This window comes from Rhea americana, unplaced genomic scaffold (assembly GCF_003343005.1).
Source record: "Rhea americana isolate MKP2758 unplaced genomic scaffold, rheAme1 scaffold_365, whole genome shotgun sequence".
In the NCBI taxonomy this organism is placed as follows: Eukaryota; Metazoa; Chordata; class Aves; order Rheiformes; family Rheidae; genus Rhea; species Rhea americana.
Genome location: NW_028186496.1, coordinates 29,344 through 51,839, shown reverse-complemented (window position 1 = coordinate 51,839; position 22,496 = coordinate 29,344). Strand labels below are relative to the sequence as shown.

The following is a 22,496-nucleotide window of genomic DNA, read 5'->3' as shown; positions in this document are numbered from 1 at the left end:
AGAGGCTTCATACCTTGGTCCACTTGCAATGTCTCTGATGTTAGTATTTTTTAAAGAATCTTCTCTTTTGTCTGTATGAAGATGAGCATATAGGATATCTTTTTTTTAAGATACAAAAGTTTCTCTATGATTTCTCTCATCATCAACAGTGATAGAAAATGTGAATTTTCCATACATATGTGATAATATGTGGAATTACACAGGGGGTAGCATTAACTGTGCTTTGTGAGAGCTCTGTCTATGACACGCTGCAAGGGTGCCTAGATAGTTAAGAATACAGGAGGCTGGAAATCTAAAATAAAAATTATTCCCTCTCTGGCATGGGTTATGAACGTTGAAGAAAGAACACTGGGATTGATTTTAAAATGTTTAATTTTCTATGTTGTGTGTGTGCAGTGTATAATGTAACTGCTGATTTAATGTAAACATCTGGCAAAATTATATCCTGTTTAGAAAGTACAATTATGTGTTGCATCTTTTGGCAGACGGAGTCTATTCAGAATTTCAAGTTAGTTGAAGTGCTTATGGGCAGTAAGCAAGGTAAGTGAAGGAACATTTGCCAAATACACACCTGTAACTGATCTTCTAGTGTTTATTTTAATTTTGACACAGTTGTATTTAATTTTTCACAATAAATTCCTTCATAAATAAAACTTCATCTAGTTGAAACAATGAAGTAGGTTCTTTCCAGTCTTATATGTCCTGTGGGCATACAGTTTGCTGCTTTCTTTATCCTCACGTGAAGGTTTGTTGGTGATTTCTGGAGTGTGCTGACACTTTGGCAGAGAGACCTGTTTGGAGGAGCTGCCTTTGACAGACATCAGTTACTTTGCTGGACTTATTTAGTAAAGTTTATTTGTAAAGTCTGTTTGGCTCCTTTCCTTCTCTCCTGCTTTCCCCTGCTACTGGCCTCAGAAGAGAGCAAATTCAAGTCATGAGACAGCCCAAGCAGCAGGCTTTTCCTTCCTTTGGCAATCAAAGAGTATATGRATTGTGCATTAGCAAAGTGCTGAAGTCTCTAGTCCTGGCATTGCTCGAGAGATTTGTGATACTGCGGGAGCAGAGCTGGTGTTCTCCAGGTTTGGACCTCTCTGCACTTCATGCCTCCATCCGTAAGGCTGCAGGGAGAGGGAAGCAAAGCTACGGAGGTAGTTGGACAGACACCATGCAGCTGACCGCGTACAACTGCATACCCAAAGTTCAAATATCCGACAGTAACTTCGCTTCCTCTGTGAAAATCACCAGTAACTTGTTTTATAAGGTTCCTGTCAGCTTGTGAATGTCTTACCTTGACTAATTTTTGATCCTTTATTTTAAAGGTCTGTTTTAGCCAGAAGTTGCTAAAAATGTTTTGATGTTTCATTAAAATACAGCAGTTACCCTGAAAACTGAAGTCTTATTTAACAACTGTTTAAAATCTGATTAAAAGCAGACTACTGTTTCGTAGTCTTCTAAAGCTAAACAATTACAGCTTGCTCCCCAAGCACTGCTTGCTTTTTGTGAGTGGCTTCAAGCTGTCAACTGCCCTAGCTATCAGTCTGTCTAATAGTGGTGTTTAAACACTGAACAAATTAACTCTCAGACTGTTCAAAGCATCTTTGTGTTTTCTCTGTTGAATAATGAGCAGTTCTGGTCTGGTGTTATAAGCACACAAAGATGTGTACAAAGTGAATTTTCCATGAAATTTTGTAGTTTTGTTGTTTAATTGAGCCTGATAAAACTCCTACTGCTTTCAAATATAATTAATGTTCTTGTTATCATTAGTTCAGCAGATATCTAATTGTCTGATTAAGCCTGATAATAACCTCTGCTGCTTTCAAACATGATTAATGTTCTTGCTCTCTAGTGCAGCGAATGGTGTTGGACAATGAGGAACTGATCCTTAATAGACTTAAGGACATACGAAAGGTAAGTCTGAAATATCATCCTTTTTTAAAGTGAGTAAGGAGTCCCTTTTTTATAGAAAAAAAAAAAATATTTAGTTACCAAGAGAATATTTAGTTACCAAGAGAAGCCAAGTTTTTGAACTGAAGTTTGTTTCTATTTTGTGATTTTTCTCTAGGCTTAGAGAACTTGATTTGAGAGATTCAGAATGATTTGGGATTTTCTTTCACAGTATCATTGTGTTTCTAGCATGTCATGCGATATATTTTTCTTTATTTTTGTAGACTTCAATACGTCAGATGAATCAAACAAGGTTTTACATTGTGGAAAACAGTAAATCCATTGTTCGAGTAAATTTATTTGTTGGTGGACTTCCCCCTCAGCTTTCTCCTGAAGAGTACACTAATATTCTCAAGGATGAACTAGCAATCAAAAGTAAGCAAATACATGTTCAGAGCTGTCTATCTGTACAGAATAAAATGCAGTAGTGTATTGTCCCCCTTTTCTGCTTTTTCTTAATGTTTTCAGACCTATTTTGAAAAATCAGTCTTTCTTCTAGTACTTACTTACAGGTTTTTATTTTAATATGTTGACAGTTACACAAGAGATATGACATCTCATCATTCAAAGGATAATTGTGTTACTTGAGTTATATTCAACTGCACCAGCCCATCTAATATAGAAAAAAGTCCCCATTTAAAAGTGAAACATATATATCAGCATCTCCATTCCCCTTCATTTTCCTCTGAATTTTTTGCGTGAACTGTTCTCCATATAGTTTGTGTGCTCTGTCCTTGATCACAGAGAAATACAATCTGTGTGTACCTGCACTTACAGACAAACACCCAGTGAAAAGAAGAATTTATTCTCCTTTTTCAGAGATACATAACTGATTTTTTTACGGTACACTTTCGAATAATGCGTTCCATAAACAGTATCAAGAAGGCCTCATGTATTTTACTGCAGTAAAGTGAAGTATCTTTTTGCAGTCTTTTATATAAACTTCAAAAGCAATTGAAGTTTAAATGCCAAGAAGAATTCATAGTCACCTTTGTGAAAATCAGTTTGGCTTTTCTAACTTGCAAAATAAACTTAGAAGAGGGAAACTGCTAGCTGGAGGTTCTCCCTATGTTTGTATAACTTTTAGTATTTATTTATATTTTATTTTTATGTAATTTTAAAAAATATTTTAAATATTTACTCTGAATGTACCAAGGTTTTATGTGTTTATGTTTTTACCCTTTCCAGCAAATGTAGTATCCATGACTCATGTTTATCAAGCACAAGGTAAGCATTAAGGTTTTAAGTATTGCAAACAATGTCTGTTTTCAAAACTGCAGTTTAATACTAGAGGTTTTAAGCTCAGAGTAGTAGTTGTATTATTTCACAACCAAATAGTTGTTCAAATCAAGTATAACATATCTTAGCATATTTATGAAGACCAGTAGATTAATGTTACTGTATTAAAACAAGATTGGCTTCATGCCTCATGTAGTAGAGAGGGGTAATGTGCCATGATAAAAATGAGTTTGAAGTTTCATTTCAACTGCATAATACTAGCACCACTAAACTGCCAAAAATCCTTCAGATGCTCTCTCTCTCCRTTTTGACTTTTAAAATACTCAAATATGATCCTGCTCTTGAGCTTTCTGAGATTGTTTCAAGGTCACTGTCTCCTAGCTGCAGTGTTAAGGCTTTAATTCGCCACTTTGGGGTTCAGTGGTTGGATACCCGAAGAAAATCCTCACTCTCGTCTCTCCRTTCTTCCCCTGAACACATGGGTGGTTTTAGTTTGAGCTACTGCTTTGCTCTTGCTCTTGCTCTGTGCATTTGTTTGACCAAGGACAGAGAGGCCACGAGGCCTCTGAGAGCTGGAGAAGCAGAAGCTCTGTGCAGCTTTAGCGTACGGGTCAGGTGTGGACCTGTATTTTCGGTAAAACTTGAGAAGAAGGATGTGGGAATTTTTTGTGTGTGTGCTTTTTCTGTCCATATCTGACAATTTTCAAAATGCTTTGGCAGGCTTGATTTCCAAATGGCTGTTAACTGAGTCTCCTATAGCGTTGCCTTGAAAACTGCAGTTGCACACTGAGACCTCGTCATGGAAAGCTTTCACTGGAAATTATTAGTGATTAATTTTTAATTTATTAGTGACTTAATTAATTAGTGATTAAGTTATTACACAGACAACACTAAAAGAATTAGTGCTGTCTGTATAAACCCCTGCCAGTTTTGTATTTGCTTTGTGTATTTGTCACCTCCACATACATAAATACTGACTTTCCAGAAAGAAAATCGTAAAACTTTGAGATACATCCTTTCTTCTTCATACTTCTGAATGGAGACTAATAGCATTTATGATACTTTTCTCAAGTCACAACTTTATTTAACCGGGTTTACAAATGTATAGTTTTTTACAGCCATTCTTGCTAATTCTTGCTAATATGTGTGGTATTTTATTGCTCTATGAGGTTTTTTTTTCACTTTCTGAATATTTTTATGTTTCTGAGACTTCCTGAGCAGTGTGGGTTTTACCAATACACTGCAGAAGTTCTGCTTTTCTGATCCAGAATACAATAGAAATAGTCAAAATTCTTTCACTTTTATTTGCCATAGCAGCCAAACTGTGTTGCCAACTTACATTTCATATACTGTCAGTTATGCTCCTTTATTTTGTCCTGCTGATTTTCCAAGTTTGTCGTTCTCACTGACTATCTTATTTCAGACTAGCTTCTCTGTATTTTATTTTCCTGTTTTTTCACCCTTTGTCTGCCATTTTTTCCTAACTTTCCAGTATAAGACCTAAACGAACTTGATTCTTCAACCAAATCTTTGCTTGTATTCACTGAGATGCTGTCGGTGAATAGAACTCCTGGGTCTAAATAAGGAGATATAAAGTGACATCTGATGCTTTTGTCATTTGTACATGTTGAGATCACCCTGTTAGTTATGACAAAGCATATGGAAATCAGTGGTATTTCTGAAGCCCAAAGGAAGTCTTTATGTATGTATCATTCTTGTGCTGCAGTTCTTTTTATCCTTGAACTGTTTTATGTTAGCAAAAGTCTAGGATTTGGGTTATGAAGGATGACTTTAAAAAGAAAAAAACAACAACAAAAACCTAATACATTGATAACCAGCAATCACAAATGTTGCAGAAGATTTCTTGTAGCAGCTATTACTGAATAATACTCTAAGTAAACTTTTGCTGTGATTTGATAAAGTTTTCTAAAAATAGAATATATAAAAAATAGTTTTAACACTTTTTTACAGGTGCTGTTGTACTTGAAATTTCATGTTTTGCTGAAGCTGAGCGAATATATATGCTAGTTAAAGATACAACTGTCAATGACAAGCCTCTGAATGGTGTGGTGATTCCTGAAGTTATGGTAAGAGATGAGGTTAAACTTAAAACTTGTAGTTGAAAAAAAGAAAGAAACCTCTACCTTCAGACTTTCCCTGATGGAAATGAGTAACAATATGTGATATTTAGGGGAGATGTACAACGGGTTTCTGTAAGCAGTTTGGTGAAAAAACACTGAAAACTTTTACTTTCCGTGTCTGATAGACTTCTGAGGCTTAAATCATTTGTCCTATTACTGTTGATTTGTGAAGAAGTCTGAGCCTAACTATAGAACTGTAAAGGAGAGAAAACACGGCATGTGTGTTTGACCCTCCCTGACATCTGCCAAATGCTGTTCTTGCCAAACTTCCAGAATGCTATAGTAATAATAATAATGATTAAAAAAAATTGACCTTTAAAACAACTTCATGGTGACGCAGGAGGGTGAATTTTGGTTCTTAGTTTAAAAGCATGTAGAGGCTCACAGTGAAGAAGGAAAAAATACGTTTTCTTTGGGGAGAATAGTGCTTCTTGATGGATCTGGGTCACTTCTGAGTTTTGAAASAGTTTTGAAAAAAGACTTCCCATGATGACTTTACTGTAAAAAGTGAATTGATCTTTTTACTGAGTGCTTACAGACTGTATGATCTGCTAACAGAGTAGTGAATTTTCTTCAAAAAGATGAGCTCTCTTTCTGAAACAGGGTTGCAGCTGAAGCAGAACTTTGACTTAGTGTAAGAGTCCTTTCATGAAATCAAGCTGCATTCTGATTTACTCCTTCTTATAGTTAAAAATCATCTTGCAAATCACTTGATTTGATAGTTGGTTTCATGTTATTAAAGCAGATTCAGGGTGAAAAGAGGGAAATGGTTTATTGAGAAGAATGATTTTTAAAGAGGATGGTGTAGCTGTAATCCATAATCACTTTTTGCTGAGCTATCGTGTAGCTTGTAATTACTAAAATGTACAGTCTTTCTGGAATTTCATTTTGGCAGCACTACAGCAAATGGAGGGAGGATCTTAATTTGACTTTTTCAGAACTTCACAGACAGGTGAATACCCAACAAAGTACACGATTAATGGGAGCTGTGAAACAGTTTTAAATGGGAGGGTCTGAAGTTCAGTAGCGGAAACGAGAACAATTCATTGCACGCTTACATGCCTACTTTACCATTTCAAAATTCCAATACTTGTTGAATTCTCTTGAAGGCACAATTCTCTTTTATATAACGACAATATGTTTGGAGTGAACTTTYTGAGACCAGGAAAATATGGATAATGCTATCTTTATTTCATAACCCATTTCATAGGCTGCAAGTGTGGGATTTCAAATGTGTAGGCAAGGGCAGGGGCTGTACCTGTGCACATACATTTTGTTTCTATTCCAGCGTTTATTGTTTGTATTTGACCATCTCACTGGAAAGAAACGAGGTTTAATGAAATAATATTTCATATRTTGTTCAAATGGGTTTAGGCTATCCAGCCTACACTGTTCACTCATTACCCAAAGTAAACTAACAAATGATAACTGACCCAGCTTTGAGCAGGAGTTGGACTGTATGACATCCCTTCCAACCTGAATTGTCCTGTGATGCTGTTAGCTTTTTTTTATATCTTTATATATGTGATCATTCAAGAAATACTTGTACAGGAACTCGGTGCAATATTAAACTTAGGCAGTGTTTGGCTTTCCTTTTGTGGGTGAAAAGCAAAGAAAATGGAATGGAATACCAATATATAGTCTGAAAAGTAGAGTGGATCTTGAGACATAAGGGCAACAGTGTCTTAGTTTGTGAATATTTTTCCAAATTGCAACCTAAATTAAAAAAAAAAACTTCTTAAAGTTCCATGAAAGCATGGGAGTAAATTAGTGAGTAATATCTACTTTGTCTTTTGCTAGTCCTTCATTTTTCTAGTTTTACATTCATTTTATATAACTCCTGAAGAGCAGGCCTACTTCTAATTTAGCATAGTCATGTCTGCCAGTAGTAGTTCATCCTCTTCTTATCTTTACTGAAAGGTTTGAGCACAGAATCAAATTGCACTAAGTGCTTCTTGGAAAGTCATGCAATTAGTATGAGTGGATAAGGTGTTACTCCTCTGCCATTTCATGATCTTGGGCATTTAAGAATTTCATCAGATACATTTTCATTTCATGATATTTTAGTGAGTGAAAACACTCTGTTTTCATTAGAATGTGAACAAGTGCAATCTTTTACTAGCTGCTGTATTAATATGTTTGAAGACCTCATTGTGATACTGAGGCACTTTGGTACCCCTGTTTGGTAGCATGTTAGGCTGAAGAGATGTTGCAAAGCAGAATCTTTGAATTGAAAGCCAATTTCACAGAATTACTGAACAAAAAAAAGCTTCAGATAGTTGTTCTAGCCTGATACCAACTACAAAGGACGTAGTTTTTTTGAGTGGAACTAGTGACAAAACACCATCAATGGAATATCCTCTGACTTACTGTATTTGGATTTCTTATGAGTAGTAAAAAAGAAGAGTTTCCCGAATGATTAGAACGTTCCATTTCTGATTCATTTGCACTGATCTTCACACAAATGTGTCCAACTTAAAAGCTTTCCCATTTAATCACCTTCTTAACCAAAACACTACGAGCAGTTACTTTCCATCCTTCTGCTGCTGCAGCAATTTCCCCAAAAGTATAGAAACTTTTCTTTGAGCTCCTGCTAAGATACTGGTTGTGCTGACGTACCTTGCACATCATTTTTCGTAAGAGGTAAGGACAATGCTGTCCAGCCAGGGAGGAGGAATCTTGCTCTTGGGAGATGATGTGTACTTGTACATGGGAGAGATGCTGGTGACAGCCTATTTGCAAATGTCAAATTTACTTGGAGTGCAGAGATTTCTGCAGTTCTTGGAAACAACTCACCATAGAGGAAGATAGACGGTAAATGTCAAGCTGGCAGGCCTGTGGTACAGGACACCTTGTTCTGTTTTGTTATTAGATGTGATTGTACAGTATACTCGTCAGAAAGGGGATTAACTTGAATAATGCATATCTTGCATGAGCCTGCAGCCACTTTGTACTAATCCTGACAAATTAAGCAATGTGCAGTGGCTGCCAGAGTGCATAAATCACACGCCCTCCATTAGCTGTCTCTGAGGAACAAGCAACAAATTCCTTCCTGAACATCAGCCAGCACAAAACCCCTCTGTAGAATTCACTTTTCAAGTGTAGTGTCAAAACGGGGCTGCAGGGGGAAGGGAGTCCGAAGGCTGTGAGTCATGCGTTCCCTTCAGCGGAGTAACAGGCCATAATTCATATCTCCCCGCTGGGTTTTGGTGAGGGAATTGAAAAAATTCCACCACGTAAGAGCGAGATCCTTATGGTCATACTACTCATGACCCTGCTCGGCAGTGTGAACCTTAAAACCGTGTTCACACTGAATTTTTAACCCCTACTCAAAAGTTGGTGTTGGCCCTTTCTCGTATAGGTTTAGCACTAGTTCTTAATCTTTTAAGTTTAACAAAGAGTGATGTTTGGAAGCATGTTAAGCATAAGGAAAAGCACAGTTTGAGAGAGCCTCTACCTTTTTTAGAATGTTTATTTGCACAGGTGCATTGCACTCTATATAGTCCAGGCAATCTCTGCAGCTGCTTGTGACTCTTAATTGCATTCAGGATATATGTTTCACTTTTTTTAAAACAGTATTAACAGTTGACAGCTAGGAAATTTAGATGGCAATTTTGTGGAAATTGTAAATACATACTTGCAGTATTATATTTGCTTGGGTAAGACTCAGACCACTTTCCAAAACACAGCTGTGCATTTGAATGTCTCAGAACTTACCAAATCTCAAAAACCAGTGCAAGTCCCTGAAGATCTTTGTAAATTTTTAGTTACTTTGTTTTAAACCCAGGGATTTAGAAATTATCTGTAAAAGCAAGTAATATAAAACAAGTGCTTAGTATGTTGCTTTTAAATGTCCGCAAGCAGTACTTTTTGCAAGCTGTTTTCTTGAAGAAGAGTAGGTAATCATATGTTCTTTTCTTCATTCTGATAAGGTATTAGTTTGACTAAAGTTTTGGGCTGGCTGCTTTCCTGTCACTCTTTTTTTTAAAGTTTTTGTTTTCTTTGAGCTGCAGAGAATATTCTTTAAATTTCCCCTTTTCTGTTCCTTTCTTGTCCCCTTTATTACANAAAAAAAAAAAAAAAAAAAAAGGAGAAGCTTTTGGGTGTAGAACCAAGCTTGAGGCTTCAGATATCTTGTTAAGAAAGTTAAAATGTTTGAAGGCCAAATGTGGGAAGTGAGCATGTGAGGACGCAACACAGAGCAGAAGCTAGAACAAGGGGAAAAAATCCTGCTTTCTAGCCGGGATGTGTAGATCCTGGAGATGTTGGCATTACAATTCAAGAAGTCCTCCTTTTATGCAACAGTGGCATGCATTGTTTTGCTTATACTTCCTTTTGTTAGTTACAAATATTCTTTTTTTGTTCTTAGTACAAATAAAACTATTCCTTCCCCCTCCTCCTCCCTTTGTTATGTTAGGCATGATCTGAATAGTTGCTTCCCCTTTTTCAGTAAAGCCTGAATACGGAGGTGAGAGATTTTTTTGACTTAAAAGCCTTTGCAGTAGGATGTGAAGGTGGTTTGTCAAGTTAAAGCTGGGTGCCCTGTGGGGTCTACTTTGCAACCTTTCTCTTGCCAATCTGGCTGCTTTGCTGGCAGTGAGAAGCCTTGACAGAAGGACAACAGGGCTGTGTGGCTCTCGTGGCTCTCTGCCAGCTAAAATAGTCCTTGTCTAATTTTTTTGGAGAAAGCACATGCATTTTGACRCCAAATGCCCCTTTTAGCAGAGGCCAAAGGAAGAGGAAGGAAGGAGCAAGAGGAGCAACGCATACCTACTTAGTGCTTCCCACTTCTTAGTGTGTTTTCCATTTCAGTCTGCAAATCACAGCTGGTGAAAGGAGGTGTTTCCCATGTATACAGCAACACAAAGGAGAGAGATTTTTATGTAGCTGCTGATACCATGACACATATGACAGGGTGTCACTTTCCAAGGATTAATGCCCAGCTCTTTTGGGACACCAAGTATCTGGTACTGAGATGCCCACAACTATTGTATATTTTTAAGCATGCAAATCAGCATACAAGTAAGCAACGATTTGGGGTATCTCAGTGTCAGGCTGAAATTCGCTTTCCCAAAGCATTACTCAGTTGTTTCTCCTGTTTTCTCCATTCTTAGACTTAATTCATGCTCTCTGAGATTACTGATATGCAGCAGTTGACGCATTATCTTGGTGCTGGCTCATCCTTCTGTAGCTTTCAGTATCTCTTCCCATGTTTGTCCTCCAAATCATTCTTGTCTAAATGACATGTATTTAATATTTTTGTTCTTTTCCCTGAATTCAACCCGTCAGCTACATGACAGATTACTGTTCCCTGAATGCTATCCAACTTGTAAATACAGATTGTCATAACTTAGGAACTGTGGCAAACAGTTCTGTTTTGAAACATGCTTGTCGAAATGCCCGATAAACTGTTTTAACTTATAACCCTATAGCTGTATGAAAGTCTTTAGCCCTGTGATGGAAGGAATAGAAGATACCTAGTTATTTTCTGGTTTTTACAGAATGATTGAAGGCCTGGTTTAAAGACAAATCTTAAGTAGTATTTCTCATAATTAGAAGTTCTGATCTCTGTTTCAGCTACAGGTACTGCTTCTGTATGGTATATGGATTACATCAGGAAATCACTTCATATATTATCTTMTGCACTGTAATGGCTTTCTTTGAAATGGCCACTGCAAGGTTACCAGGCTCCACAGCAGTGCTCCTACACTTTGCGATCCCTGTTCGTAGTACCTCAGGAGGAGATGAGAGGATTGTAAGGACCTGGCACCAAATCTCTCAAATTTAAATTTCAAATACATAATTTTAAAAGAASCTTTCAGTCTCTCTCTCTCTCTCTTAAGGATAGATATGTCAATGTCTGCCGTAAACTCCCTGATGATTTTGAAATGTTTTGTCCATATAATTTAAGTTTTGTGGTCTTCTTAGAAACCATGTAGGACAACCAGCTGGTTTTTGGAAGGCATTCTCTTTTTGCAAGGAGAGTATTTGAATTAACATGATTCTGAARGTCGTTTTATCCCTCAGACTATACTTTTCTATATGCTATTTGCTGACAGTGTTTAGCAAGGCCTAGATATAGAGCCTTTGTTTTTAACATTAGGCCAAACTCTGTAGTTAGAGTGGGCAAAAGGCACAAGAGTTTCCCCCCAAAACAAGTTCCACAGCTTGTTTGTCCATTTTATTTGAACACTGATTTTTTTTAACTTGTTGAATCTTTTTTTTTTTAACTAAGCACCTAGGAAATGCTTTGAAATGCAGTAGTAATTTTCCTGGAGTAGTTATGTTTTTGTCTAATCCTTTTTTTTTTTTTTTTTTTTTTTTTTTTTTGTCAGGCTTCCAAGATACCACAGGACTGCTGGCCTCTTCTTGTATTTGTGAATCCAAAAAGTGGGGGTCTAAAAGGCCGGGATCTGCTGTACAGTTTTAGAAAGCTACTAAATCCTCATCAGGTCTTTGAACTTACTAATGGTGGCCCATTGCCTGGGTAAGTCATTGTATTTTCTTAACTTTATTGTTGATACTACTTTGCTAGCTATTTTGGAAGGATCAGATTTGCCAAATGTAAAGATCTAAATTGCATCTGTTCACTAGGTAAGTTGATCTAAATTGCTTCTCTTCTTGCCTGAAGACCAGTGTGGTGGATCAGGCCTTCTAACTGATTCTTATTCTGAAAACAAATGTAAACTTCCATGTTCTCTGAAGAGAAGAGAACAGAGTAGTTCCTGATGCATGTGCCCGTATCAAGGCTAATAGAGTCCAATCCAGGGAAAGTCATACAAACTTCATTATAATGCATATCTAAAGCTTTTAACAGTAAAAAGATTTTATGATAAACTGAGATTTGAGAGAAAAATGTCTCATTACTTGGCAATAATGCTCAGTTTTTGCCTTTTTTCTAGTATTTAATAGAAACTAACAGGATGGTGTAATAAAAATTTCTATCTTGACTTATGGAATTTGGCTACAATTGAAGAATTAACGGGGCCTGCCTGATCACAGCTGCAAAGTTTCTGAATATAAACAACAGAACATGATGTGCTGGTAGGGAAGCAGTAACCAACTACTTGACTTAACCAACACAGTTTTGTTACCAGCTCCAGAAAACCGAAGATGGTCATTGTAGTTTACTTGTAGTAGGCTAGGATTTCAGCACTGCTTTAACAACAACTCTTGACAAGCTCTTCAAAGAAATTTTTTTGTAGTTTTCATCAGAGAAATGGAGCTTATGCAAGAAGCAAGTAAAACAACTAGTGCAGACTAAGTTTTTTGTCAGTACTGTATAATTCCATTGTCCTTCTAGTGTAATTCAAGCCACAACTGAGGTAGTTAATTAATGTTGTTAAACCCATAGATTTTTTCTGTAGCTTTATGGCAAAATTGCTTCTTGAGAAACGGGTGTTAAAAATTCCTTTACAGGATGTCTTCATACATGGGATGAAAATTCACAAAGTGCGAGAGCAAAGAAGAACATCGTACTATATGCTGTACTACAAGTGCTATGAAAACACCATGCTTACAATGTAGAAAAGCACTGATTCGAGAAACCTAATGAATATCTCCACAAAGCTTTAGTGAATTATAGATGTTCGGTTTAAAACTATGAATAGTTAAATCTCTGGTTTTGKTGAGAAAGGAACTTATTAACTCCATTAACTTAATTATAACCAGCTGTGAAAAACCATAGGAAATTGGTTTTCACTGTTTCTAAACATGTAAAAGGAAGCTTATGTAAATCTGTTGGCTTTGTTAAATTTGATCTTGAAACTGAGGATAGAGGAAAAATCCAGTAATTACTTAAGAATGTTTTGTTTTAAGTAGCCTGTTGAGTAGCCTGTTTGTCTTTTCTATACTACATTTTAACCCTTCATCTTCCTTCTGCTCTATTTCTAAATGCAGGTTTCACACATTCTCTAAAATCCCCTCTTTCCGAGTACTGGTATGTGGAGGTGATGGCACTGTTGGTTGGGTTCTTGGTGCACTTGAGGAGATCAGACACAAGCTGGTGTGTTCAGAGCCCTCCGTTGCCATCTTACCTTTAGGAACAGGTGAGCTCTGACTTCAGAAGCACTCGATGCACTCTGAAGTCACTCTCTTTTCATTCTCATACTGCTTTGTTTTTAGGGTTGCATGGTCCTGAGCTCCGTTCCCCTTCTGAATGCAGTTATAATTAGCATTATTTACTAGTAAATTTGTTATTTGGAGAATTAAGTGTCGTCTTAGTGCATGTGGTTTGGGATGATAATTCAGTATTAAACTGAATTATCAGTTCATGCAGCTTAGTTATTTGATGGTGAGTTCTCCATATTGTTTTGAGAAGGGTTAGCTGCTGGGGAAAACATGCTGTCACAAGCATTAAATCTAAATAATGAACTTCACAACTTGAGTTGTGGGCAGCAGAGAACAGAACAAAGATTCAATTTTCCACATAGCTCAGAGTTGTGTTTAGATTTTATTTTCCCTGTTGTCATTTTGAGCTCAGCAGGTATTGGCTCATGTAAACTGATGGTCATTTTCAGCTTGTCACAAGTGAGAAATGTAGGTACTTCAGATGATTGATTTCTGGTGTATCCATTGGGTAAAGATCTATTCTCACTTATTTACCGTGACGTTGTATCTATCACACAAAATGCACATAGTTTTCAGTATGTAGTTTCTTAATTTTGACACTTCTGAAGTGGCTTTATTCTGTGGTGTCTTATGACAGTTGCATCCTCTGTCCCAGAAGGTAGACTAGCCCCTAGTGCTGAGATAATGCTTCATGTAGTTGTATATTGGTCCAAGAGCTTGAAATCCAGCTGTTAGGTGGATTTCCACCTAATATTGTACCTGATGGTTCTGCAGAAGGTTTATTTTAATTTCCCTATTTGCTATGAAGATGCCAGCCATGACTCTGTTGTAGCCAGTGCTGGATAACAAATGCCATGTTCTCTTTCCAAGGTAGCACTGATTTCACTTTCTGAACAGATGAGAGTGGAACTGGTGTTAGTGTGGATGTGTCCAAATAGGCAGGAGTTGGAGGGGGGAGAATATTCTCTCTTTGACAGTGGCAGATGCATCAGCCCTTGCTGGAAAACAGTGAGGTCAACTGTGCTCCTCCTTGTTACCCCTACCACTACAAAATGTTTCTCTGTCTCTTTTTGTGAAAAGTCTTCAGATGAGACAACGTGTGTATACATGACCTAAAGCATATATGAAACTGTGGCAACACTTAGGTATTTTTCATTCTTACTGACTTTACAGTCTGATCGTACTATTTTCATGACCTACATAGGGCATTTTCTTGTGATTTGAGTTGCAGAAAAGGACTAATTGATTTTTTTGATGCTTTTTGCTAACTAACTAAATGCAGTCATATTTTGGGGTTCTTCACTGTTGCCCAGGTAACGACTTAGGGAGGGTGTTGCGCTGGGGAGCTGGCTACAGTGGAGAGGACCCCTACTCCATTTTGATTTCCGTGGATGAGGCAGATGATGTACTTATGGATCGCTGGACTATCCTTTTGGATGCCGAAGAGCCTGTTGAAGGTGCAGAGAATGGTGTGGCAGAACCTGAGCCTCCAAAGGTGAGCCTGGGCACCTGTCGGGCTTGATTCTGAGAAACTGTCGTTCTACTGAAAGTTGCAAAGAAAATGGATTTAGCCTAGTATAATCTTTTATTGCTCATGTATCTTTGTGCATGGCCCTTAGTAAGCTCTTCCTTAGCAAACATGACATACGTCTGAATCTAGCACTTCAGTTTTGATAGGACTAGTTGGCTGCCGAACACCTTTTTCAGTTGTTTGTCAGGAATTATCTAATGAAGGGTTTAATGAAAAGATTCACGAGACAATGGCATGCCAATTTGCTTCACTTSGGAAGAAATATATTTCTGAAATGAGGAAAGCTTTCTAAAGGAAGGCCAAACACTCCTCAGAGGTGTGAAAAGGACAGAAACAGGCTCTTTTCGGTGGTGTTCAGTGACAGGACAAGAAGCAATGGGCACAAACACAAGAAATACTGTCTAAACAGGAGGAAAAAAATCTTTACTGTGAGGGTGACTGAGCACTGTCAGAGGTTCTCCAGAGAGGTTATGGAGTCTCCTTTCTCGGAGATGCTCAGAAGCCATCTGTATGCAATCCTGGGCAATATGCTTTAGGTGACCCTGCTTGAGCAGGGGGGGTTGGACTAGATGATCTCCAGAGGTCCCTTCCAACCTCAGCTGTGCTGTGATTCCATGATTGAGACTAATAAAACTGCAGTGTTGAGCAACAAACCCAAGTCAAAAGAAAAAAAAATCTACTCTGATCTTTCTTTTAACAGTTGAGAAAAATTACTATCAATTGACTATCAAACTAATATACACAGGAGATGAATCTTTTGTCATCTCACTGCCGTAGAGATATCTGTCTGTGCTGTATCTTTTTTAATGTTTATAGAGTGACAGTCCCGCTTATTCTTACCACTTCTTTCTATTTACAAAAATTGAAAATGTTGATTGGAAGTGGTGATTTAGAGCTTTGTTTGAATCATAGTTCAGTTTATTTTCAGATAAAACAGACTAAGCAATAGTACAAAAAGGAGGTGGAGAAAAGAGAGTAGAAAAATTGTAAAAAGGTCAGCCCCTGTCTTTAACTGTAGTTTAGTTGCTTTAAAATCCTATACATTAAGTATCAGTTTGAGAATTGAAGTCACTCAAGTTCCAGCTTTTTTTAAACTTGGTGGAGACAGGCTATATTTGCTCTGAGTGCCTCAACTGTTTTTTAAAGATGAAGGGTCAAGAACTAGGATAGAAAAAGCTATGCAGTGAAGTGGCATGCAAAGGAAGAATTAAGAACAAAAATAGTAGAAAAATGCATCTAAGTAGGTGAAGTTGAGTTCTTTACTCATCTAGCGTAAGTTAGGTGGTAAATCTTCAGTGGTGTTAATGTTCAATGAGTTGTGTACTTTTTGCTTAGATTCACTTGGAAAAGTTAGATTGTGATATTTCTGCACTTACAGGAAGTATTTTGATTAAGTTTCTTGCAATTAAGATTAAATTTTGACATTCCAGATAGTTTAGAAATATTTACTACATGTATCAATAATTGCCGATATACCTTTATTTTTAGCGAGGTATCTCTGGAGCTTATTGTCTTAAGTCTGTCAAGGTGAAGATGATTTAGAAGAATCATTTACATAACATACTACTGCTGAAAACTTTTGGTAACTCTTAGTTTGTACTGTAAGCCTTGAAATAACGCAGGGATTTTTTTTTTTTTTTTTTGTCAGATTGTTCAGATGAACAATTACTGCGGTCTTGGCATCGATGCAGAGTTGAGCTTGGACTTTCATCATGCTAGAGAAGAAGAACCAGGGAAATTTAATAGCAGGTAATCCTCAGGGAAAACAAGGGTGGGGGGCAAATATTTGTGTGTTGTGGTATTTCATAATTTCTGATTTATACTATGACTGATCATCTTGAAATGCTACAAATAATACTACTTGAGGCAAGACTGGCATAGGACAAATTAAATTAACTATGAATTCTTACACATGGAATTTATTTATTTATTTATTTATTTTTCCTAAATGAAAAAGACAGAGTAGTGTTTGGAAGAACTGTTGTAATTATTCAGGATACTTATTAGCCAATATCTTCAGTATCAAATTTCAGTGAAATTTCAGGATAGTAGACATACCTCTTATTCAAAGCCTCTACTAGAAAGAAGGTCAGTTCTGCTACAAGAGTAATAAACATGTTGCTCAGAATATCTTTGTATAGTTCCTACGCTGCCAGGGGTTTTGCTGAGTTGAAGACTTGGTTACTGCTATGGTAGTATCTACGTGCTTGTAATAATGATTAAAAAAAAATCTCTGAATCTTATTGAGAAAGTGTTATATCAAAGATGTGGCTTGAAGGCTTTGGCCTTGCTAACATGCAGATCAATCAATAAAAATACATATATTCCCTGTAATAAGTGAAATTGATGAGAAAAAAGAATTGCATTTATGTAATTAATCAGTAGTTCTTTACAGAAACCATTTTTGGCAGCCTTTTATTCTCTTGTGTTTGTGAATTAAATGTCCTCTAATTTGTCTCTCGGTGGCCAGATCTAAACAATTACAATTACACAATATTCAAATCCTTATTATTAAGAATATTCTCTGACTGATTATAATGATGTTTACTCCCATTTCTCTTGCAGTATTCTATCTATACAGCTCTCATTCATATATATTTTTTAAAATAGAATAGTAGTAAGATTGTTTATAGTACATTAATTACTATTAGTAAAACAGGCAATAGTTTGCATTTCCAGTCCACTGGATTGCATAAGTAATAACATCATCATAGGTAATAATGTCATATAATATGTGTGCCTATAGTAGTGCCTAATCTAGTATATAAAACCATTTCAGAATTATTTGAGAAATTAATATGAGAATTATGCTTTAATATACTATCTGGCTTTGCAAAGATGGATCCTTTCCTTATTGCCACTGTATTTAAGCATTATGCTCTGACCTTTATTGCCTTATGTGCTTTTCATCCTTCGAGTCCATCTCAGCCAGTCCACAGGGTGCAGCATCTGCAGTGCAGTAGGCAGTGACTTGGTATCCTTCTTGCAGACCTTTTACATATGTATTTCGACACAGTGCATGGAGGATGTTGTGAAGGTATTGTGGGGAAGGGGAAAAGAAGGAGTTAGATATTTTTTGTGATTTAAGAGCTTGAAAAGAAACATGAGTTAATGCATTGATGCTGAGGTAAAGTGTATAGTCTTGTAGGAGCAAGTACGCGTACGCAGTCCAGTGGTGCTGACACGTAACTGCAGCCTTTCAGTGCCAGCTGTGACAGTGGTTGTTACAACTGCTGACTTTCCCCTTTCCCAAGATGTATATGCTTGTTTTATGTCTTTCCATAAAATAACTAGAAAGTGTCTGCCTGAGCCCAGATGCAACAACTGGTGACACATGAACTGTGTCTTGTTTGCAAGATGGGAAGTTTTGTGTTGTGGCAGTAGAGACTGTGGGTGCTCCTTAGAGGAAAAATGGGTTTTAGCACTCTGAATCAAGACCTTAGGCTGCTAAACAGACTGACAACTGTGTGCTCTCTGGCATCTCCTTGTAGAGTATCTTTCCATGCTCAGGTCTCCTTTGGCTAGCAGCTCACGGTGCAATGGTGACTTCCCTGCAAGGAATTCAGACCCAAACTCATATCATAGCTCAGACAGAAGCAGTACATGTTTTTGCTGTGATGCTATTTCAGTTGTTAAGTGCCATGCTTTGTGAGGTTTTTTTTCATAGTGTGAAACTAAAAATGAGAGCATCTGTCTTCATTGCCCTTTCCCATGGAATCTTGCAGCAGTCTTCAGAGGTCCCTGTTACAGGAGAGGCCACATCATCTTTGTGCCATCCACACTGAACACTGCTGAGACAGCCCTTCTTATGGTTTGAAGGTTAGGTAGAGAAAATACTCTGCCCAATTAAATGGAAGTTTAAAATCTTTTGCAAAGATACAAAACTGTTCTATCTTTTGAGGACAGGGAAGTTGATAGTGTTGGTCATTCGTTTTTTCCTTTGTGGGATCAAGAGTGCTGCAGGAACTGCTGTCTGACTCACTTTTTTCCACTTGGGTCCTCTCAGTGTGAATCTGGTGATGTTCTTTTCTGGTCAGTAAAATCACCGCAATAAAATCACCCAAACAGATGCTAATTGCTGGCCCCTTAACTTTTGCAGTAGTGGTTTCCTCAAGATGGGATAGTAAGATTGCTGGATTGGATAGAAGTGTCTTCATGTTATTTTCCTTGATAGCTTTCTGTGCTGTGTGCTGCAGTTATGAACACTTTGTTTACTTCTGAGAGGTGCTACTTTGCTGGTTATTACTGCTCATGGGAAATTGCAGTTCATTTTAAAAATGACTGGCACATAGATTTCTTATATAGCACCTTTAAAATTTTTTCCGCAGCCTACCCTTTCTTACAGGCAACAATTGGCCAGAGCTCTGAAAAGTCTGGATTTTTGCATCAACTCATTTGGCTTTCTAGTGACTCTTGAAGGCTGGCTGGCTTGTTTTTTGTTTTTTGTTTTTTTTCATGAAAGCTTGAAAAGCAGTTGTTGATGGTGTTGCTTTCTCTTGCCRCTGGAGATGTACATTAAAATTTCACTGTAAGTGGCAGTATAAAATACTTAAGCTTCCAGTAAGTTATATATAAATTTTGATTTCATCAGTCTAGTTACCAAGTACTTTTGAAGAGTCAGAAAACTTAAGGTAAATTAACAAGCATTAACACCTCCTCTTTACCCATTTTCTGTATTGTTCAGACTTAGGCAATTTGATAGTGTTTGATATAACTTAGTATCATAACTTAATCACAAATAACATACAGAAAGTGTTGTTCAGAAGCACTTCATTGTTTTTCATTTGTTTTCTTTTCCAATAGAAAGGTTAAATTCCAGGATGTAGGACTGATTGTTCTACACACTACAAAAGGCTAACAAAAATTCATCAGTGTTCATAGTGCAGATGATAACTGGGCATAGCAATAATGATCAGTACAACCTTGGATATATTTTAGTCAGTCCTGAGAATCTGCAGTTTCTCTTTGCACCAAATACCTTCTGCAAAGTCTTTTCTCACTTCATTTTTTCTTTTACACATRTTTCTAAGATACCATCTCCATTTTACTTCAGTGCTGGTATTTGAAGTTGTTTTATTGGTCTAATGGACAAGAAAATAAGAATTTTCCTACTAGTTCTCTGCCTGAGATAGCCAGTGTTGAGTTAGACAACAGTAGAAAATACTGAGATGACAGAATGATTGCTTTTGAGCTCTATTCAATATTTTCTTAAGTAGTCAGTAAAATAGAAGTTGCACAAGAGCTGGTACTAGAGCTTTCTCATTAGTGTTATGTGTATTTTCCATTGAAATGTGTGGTCTTACTGAAATGAGTGGTCTTGGCTCTTTGGAAGCTTGGGCTTTCTGCTGTTTTTAGACAATCTGGAGGTGAAATGTACCTCTCCTAGCCTTCTTTAATTCCCTTGCGGAGGTATCTGTTCCTTTTTTCTCCCTGCTCTTAATTCATTTCCTGCTCTGCTTCTGTGGAGCCCAAGCTTATTTATAAGCTGAGGCCATCAGGGTGCCCGTGCTCTCCCATGATGGTAACCAGTTAGCATTTTAATCAGATACAGGCTCACAGCCATTGGGCTTAGCCCAAAGCTGTCCCAGCAYTGCCTGACCAGCTCACCCAGATCAGGTCTGAGCAGCTCCTTAGCAGCAAGTTTGGGTAGAAGGTGCCAAGACAACCCTTTTTAAAAAAACAAACAAACAAACAAACAAAAGCCTTTTCTTTTAGCTGGCTGATGAGCTGTTCTAGCTGATGCTGTAAAAGCTACTCTATCATTGCCAGTTGCTCTTGGAGCCAGGGTGCTTTTCTTTGGGATTGCAGAGGTGACACATGTTACTGAGGTTGTTGTGATGCTCCAGGTTACTGTGCAGCACTTTGGATAAGCCATGCACTTGCTGTTTTCCTTGACCAGGCATTTCCTCTCTACCTCTGAGGCAAAACTGACATCTTTCCCTTAACAAGGTCCAGGCTGTGATGAGGAGCACTAAGGTGGGAGCAGTGCAGCCATCTCCCTCCCAGGCAAGGAGGGCAGTATATCAGAGCTCTCTCTCTGCAGCAGTCCAGTAGCACCACAGAGATGCTTATTGCTTGGGCAGCAGCAAMAGAGATGATGCCACATTAACCCAATTAGGCTGATGCTATGATGTCTCTCCAAGCCTGTCAGGACTTGGTGATGAGACTTGGTAAGGGAAAGAGGCATTCTTTAGCTTATTCTGTTAAGGATGAATATAGGATTGCGATACTTACAAGCACTTGTTTAATTTCATAATCCATGAAACTACTCCCATATAGGATCCCCTTTTTTATTCCAAGATCTTCAGTTACCTAAACTGAAGGAGTATACCTTTTTAACTGTCCTTCTAGTAAGGTGTAGCCTTGTGAATTTGGTCAAAGGGGCGTTCAGCAATATGTGATGTTAACAGTATGTGGAGCTCATCTTTCATAGGAAGACAAATGAAAGAGTGACATCACTTTGAATGGTGGATCAAATCTCCAAATTAGTCCAGCTAATAGGATGTTAAGTGAGTATTTATACTCTGGAGAACCTCTCAGGTAATTCTGGGATGACAGACACCTTGCAGGTGTTGCAACCAAGCTGATACAGGACTCACTGGCTCCATGGGAAAGGATGACCTAAGCAGATCCATGCTTCTTCTCCATTAATGTCATCTGCATCAGTGACCTGGAGTGTGAGCTGTGCCTCCTAATATATACCTTGCACAAAAAAAGATTTGGAGATTGCTCCCAAGGATGACTTATTTCTTCCTGCCTTTCTATTTAACTTCAGCAAAACTATCAGCAAAGTGTACATAATCAACAATTTCCTTCAGGAGACACTGTTCTTTCAAATAGGTGTGCAAGCTAATGTGTAATAGGCTGCAGCCAGCCAGTAAGACTGAAGCTTCCACTTACACTGTCTCCCCTAATCATGTCCCAAATAYAGATGCATGAAGAATGGTGGTGCCCCTCTGTAGCAGAGGATGTGCAAAGTTCACACTTACAGGCTTGGTTAGCCATTTTAAGGATAACATCTTGTTACAGGAATCAGTTTAGTCGTTCTTATTTGGTCACAGTATTCTAGTAAGAGATATGAAAGGAATGGAATACGTATGCAAGCATGGAGTGATAGAACTCTCTCTGGTTTTCACACTTCATCATGGGGTGCCATGCCCAAGGTATCCAGGCTCTGTGGACCTCAGCAATCCATAGCAGTTCTCTTAGAAGTCATGAAATTCATGACTTCTGGACTTACTGTACTGTGCTATATTCTTTCTGTTTCTGAAGCTTGTTTCTTCATGGAAGAAAAGTTAATATCCCTTGGAGATACAGAAAATGCCATGTTTCCTGTCTATATTCTGTTATTTTTCAGTGACAGTTAATGCATTCAAAACAGACAAAGTATGTCTTAGCGTAGACGTATCTTTTGGCCTTGTCTGAAGTAGAAGCATGTATTAAATCATGTTATGTCACAAACCTCTAATTCTGTGCTATTTAAAACTGTTAGTGCATAGGACTAAACATTCCCAATGTGGTAATTGAAAGAAACTGAATAGCCTCTGTCTGAAAAAGTTGATTATAATCCA

The 22,496-nt window shown here is 37.6% G+C and overlaps 1 protein-coding gene across 1 annotated transcript in view; it reads left to right on the top strand.

The window, feature by feature from the left end:
• DGKQ (diacylglycerol kinase theta) overlaps window positions 1–22,496 on the top strand; it is a gene marked incomplete at its 5' end in the record, with an annotated part of 102,067 nt that overhangs the window by 67,416 nt on the left and 12,155 nt on the right. Inside the window, 9 exons of the mRNA XM_085312442.1 lie at window positions 486–540; window positions 1,847–1,908; window positions 2,169–2,319; window positions 3,133–3,171; window positions 5,155–5,270; window positions 11,660–11,811; window positions 13,224–13,372; window positions 14,708–14,889; window positions 16,574–16,674. Coding sequence (XP_085168568.1) covers window positions 486–540; window positions 1,847–1,908; window positions 2,169–2,319; window positions 3,133–3,171; window positions 5,155–5,270; window positions 11,660–11,811; window positions 13,224–13,372; window positions 14,708–14,889; window positions 16,574–16,674 — 1,007 coding nt within the window. The remainder of the gene's footprint in view (window positions 1–485; window positions 541–1,846; window positions 1,909–2,168; window positions 2,320–3,132; window positions 3,172–5,154; window positions 5,271–11,659; window positions 11,812–13,223; window positions 13,373–14,707; window positions 14,890–16,573; window positions 16,675–22,496) is intronic.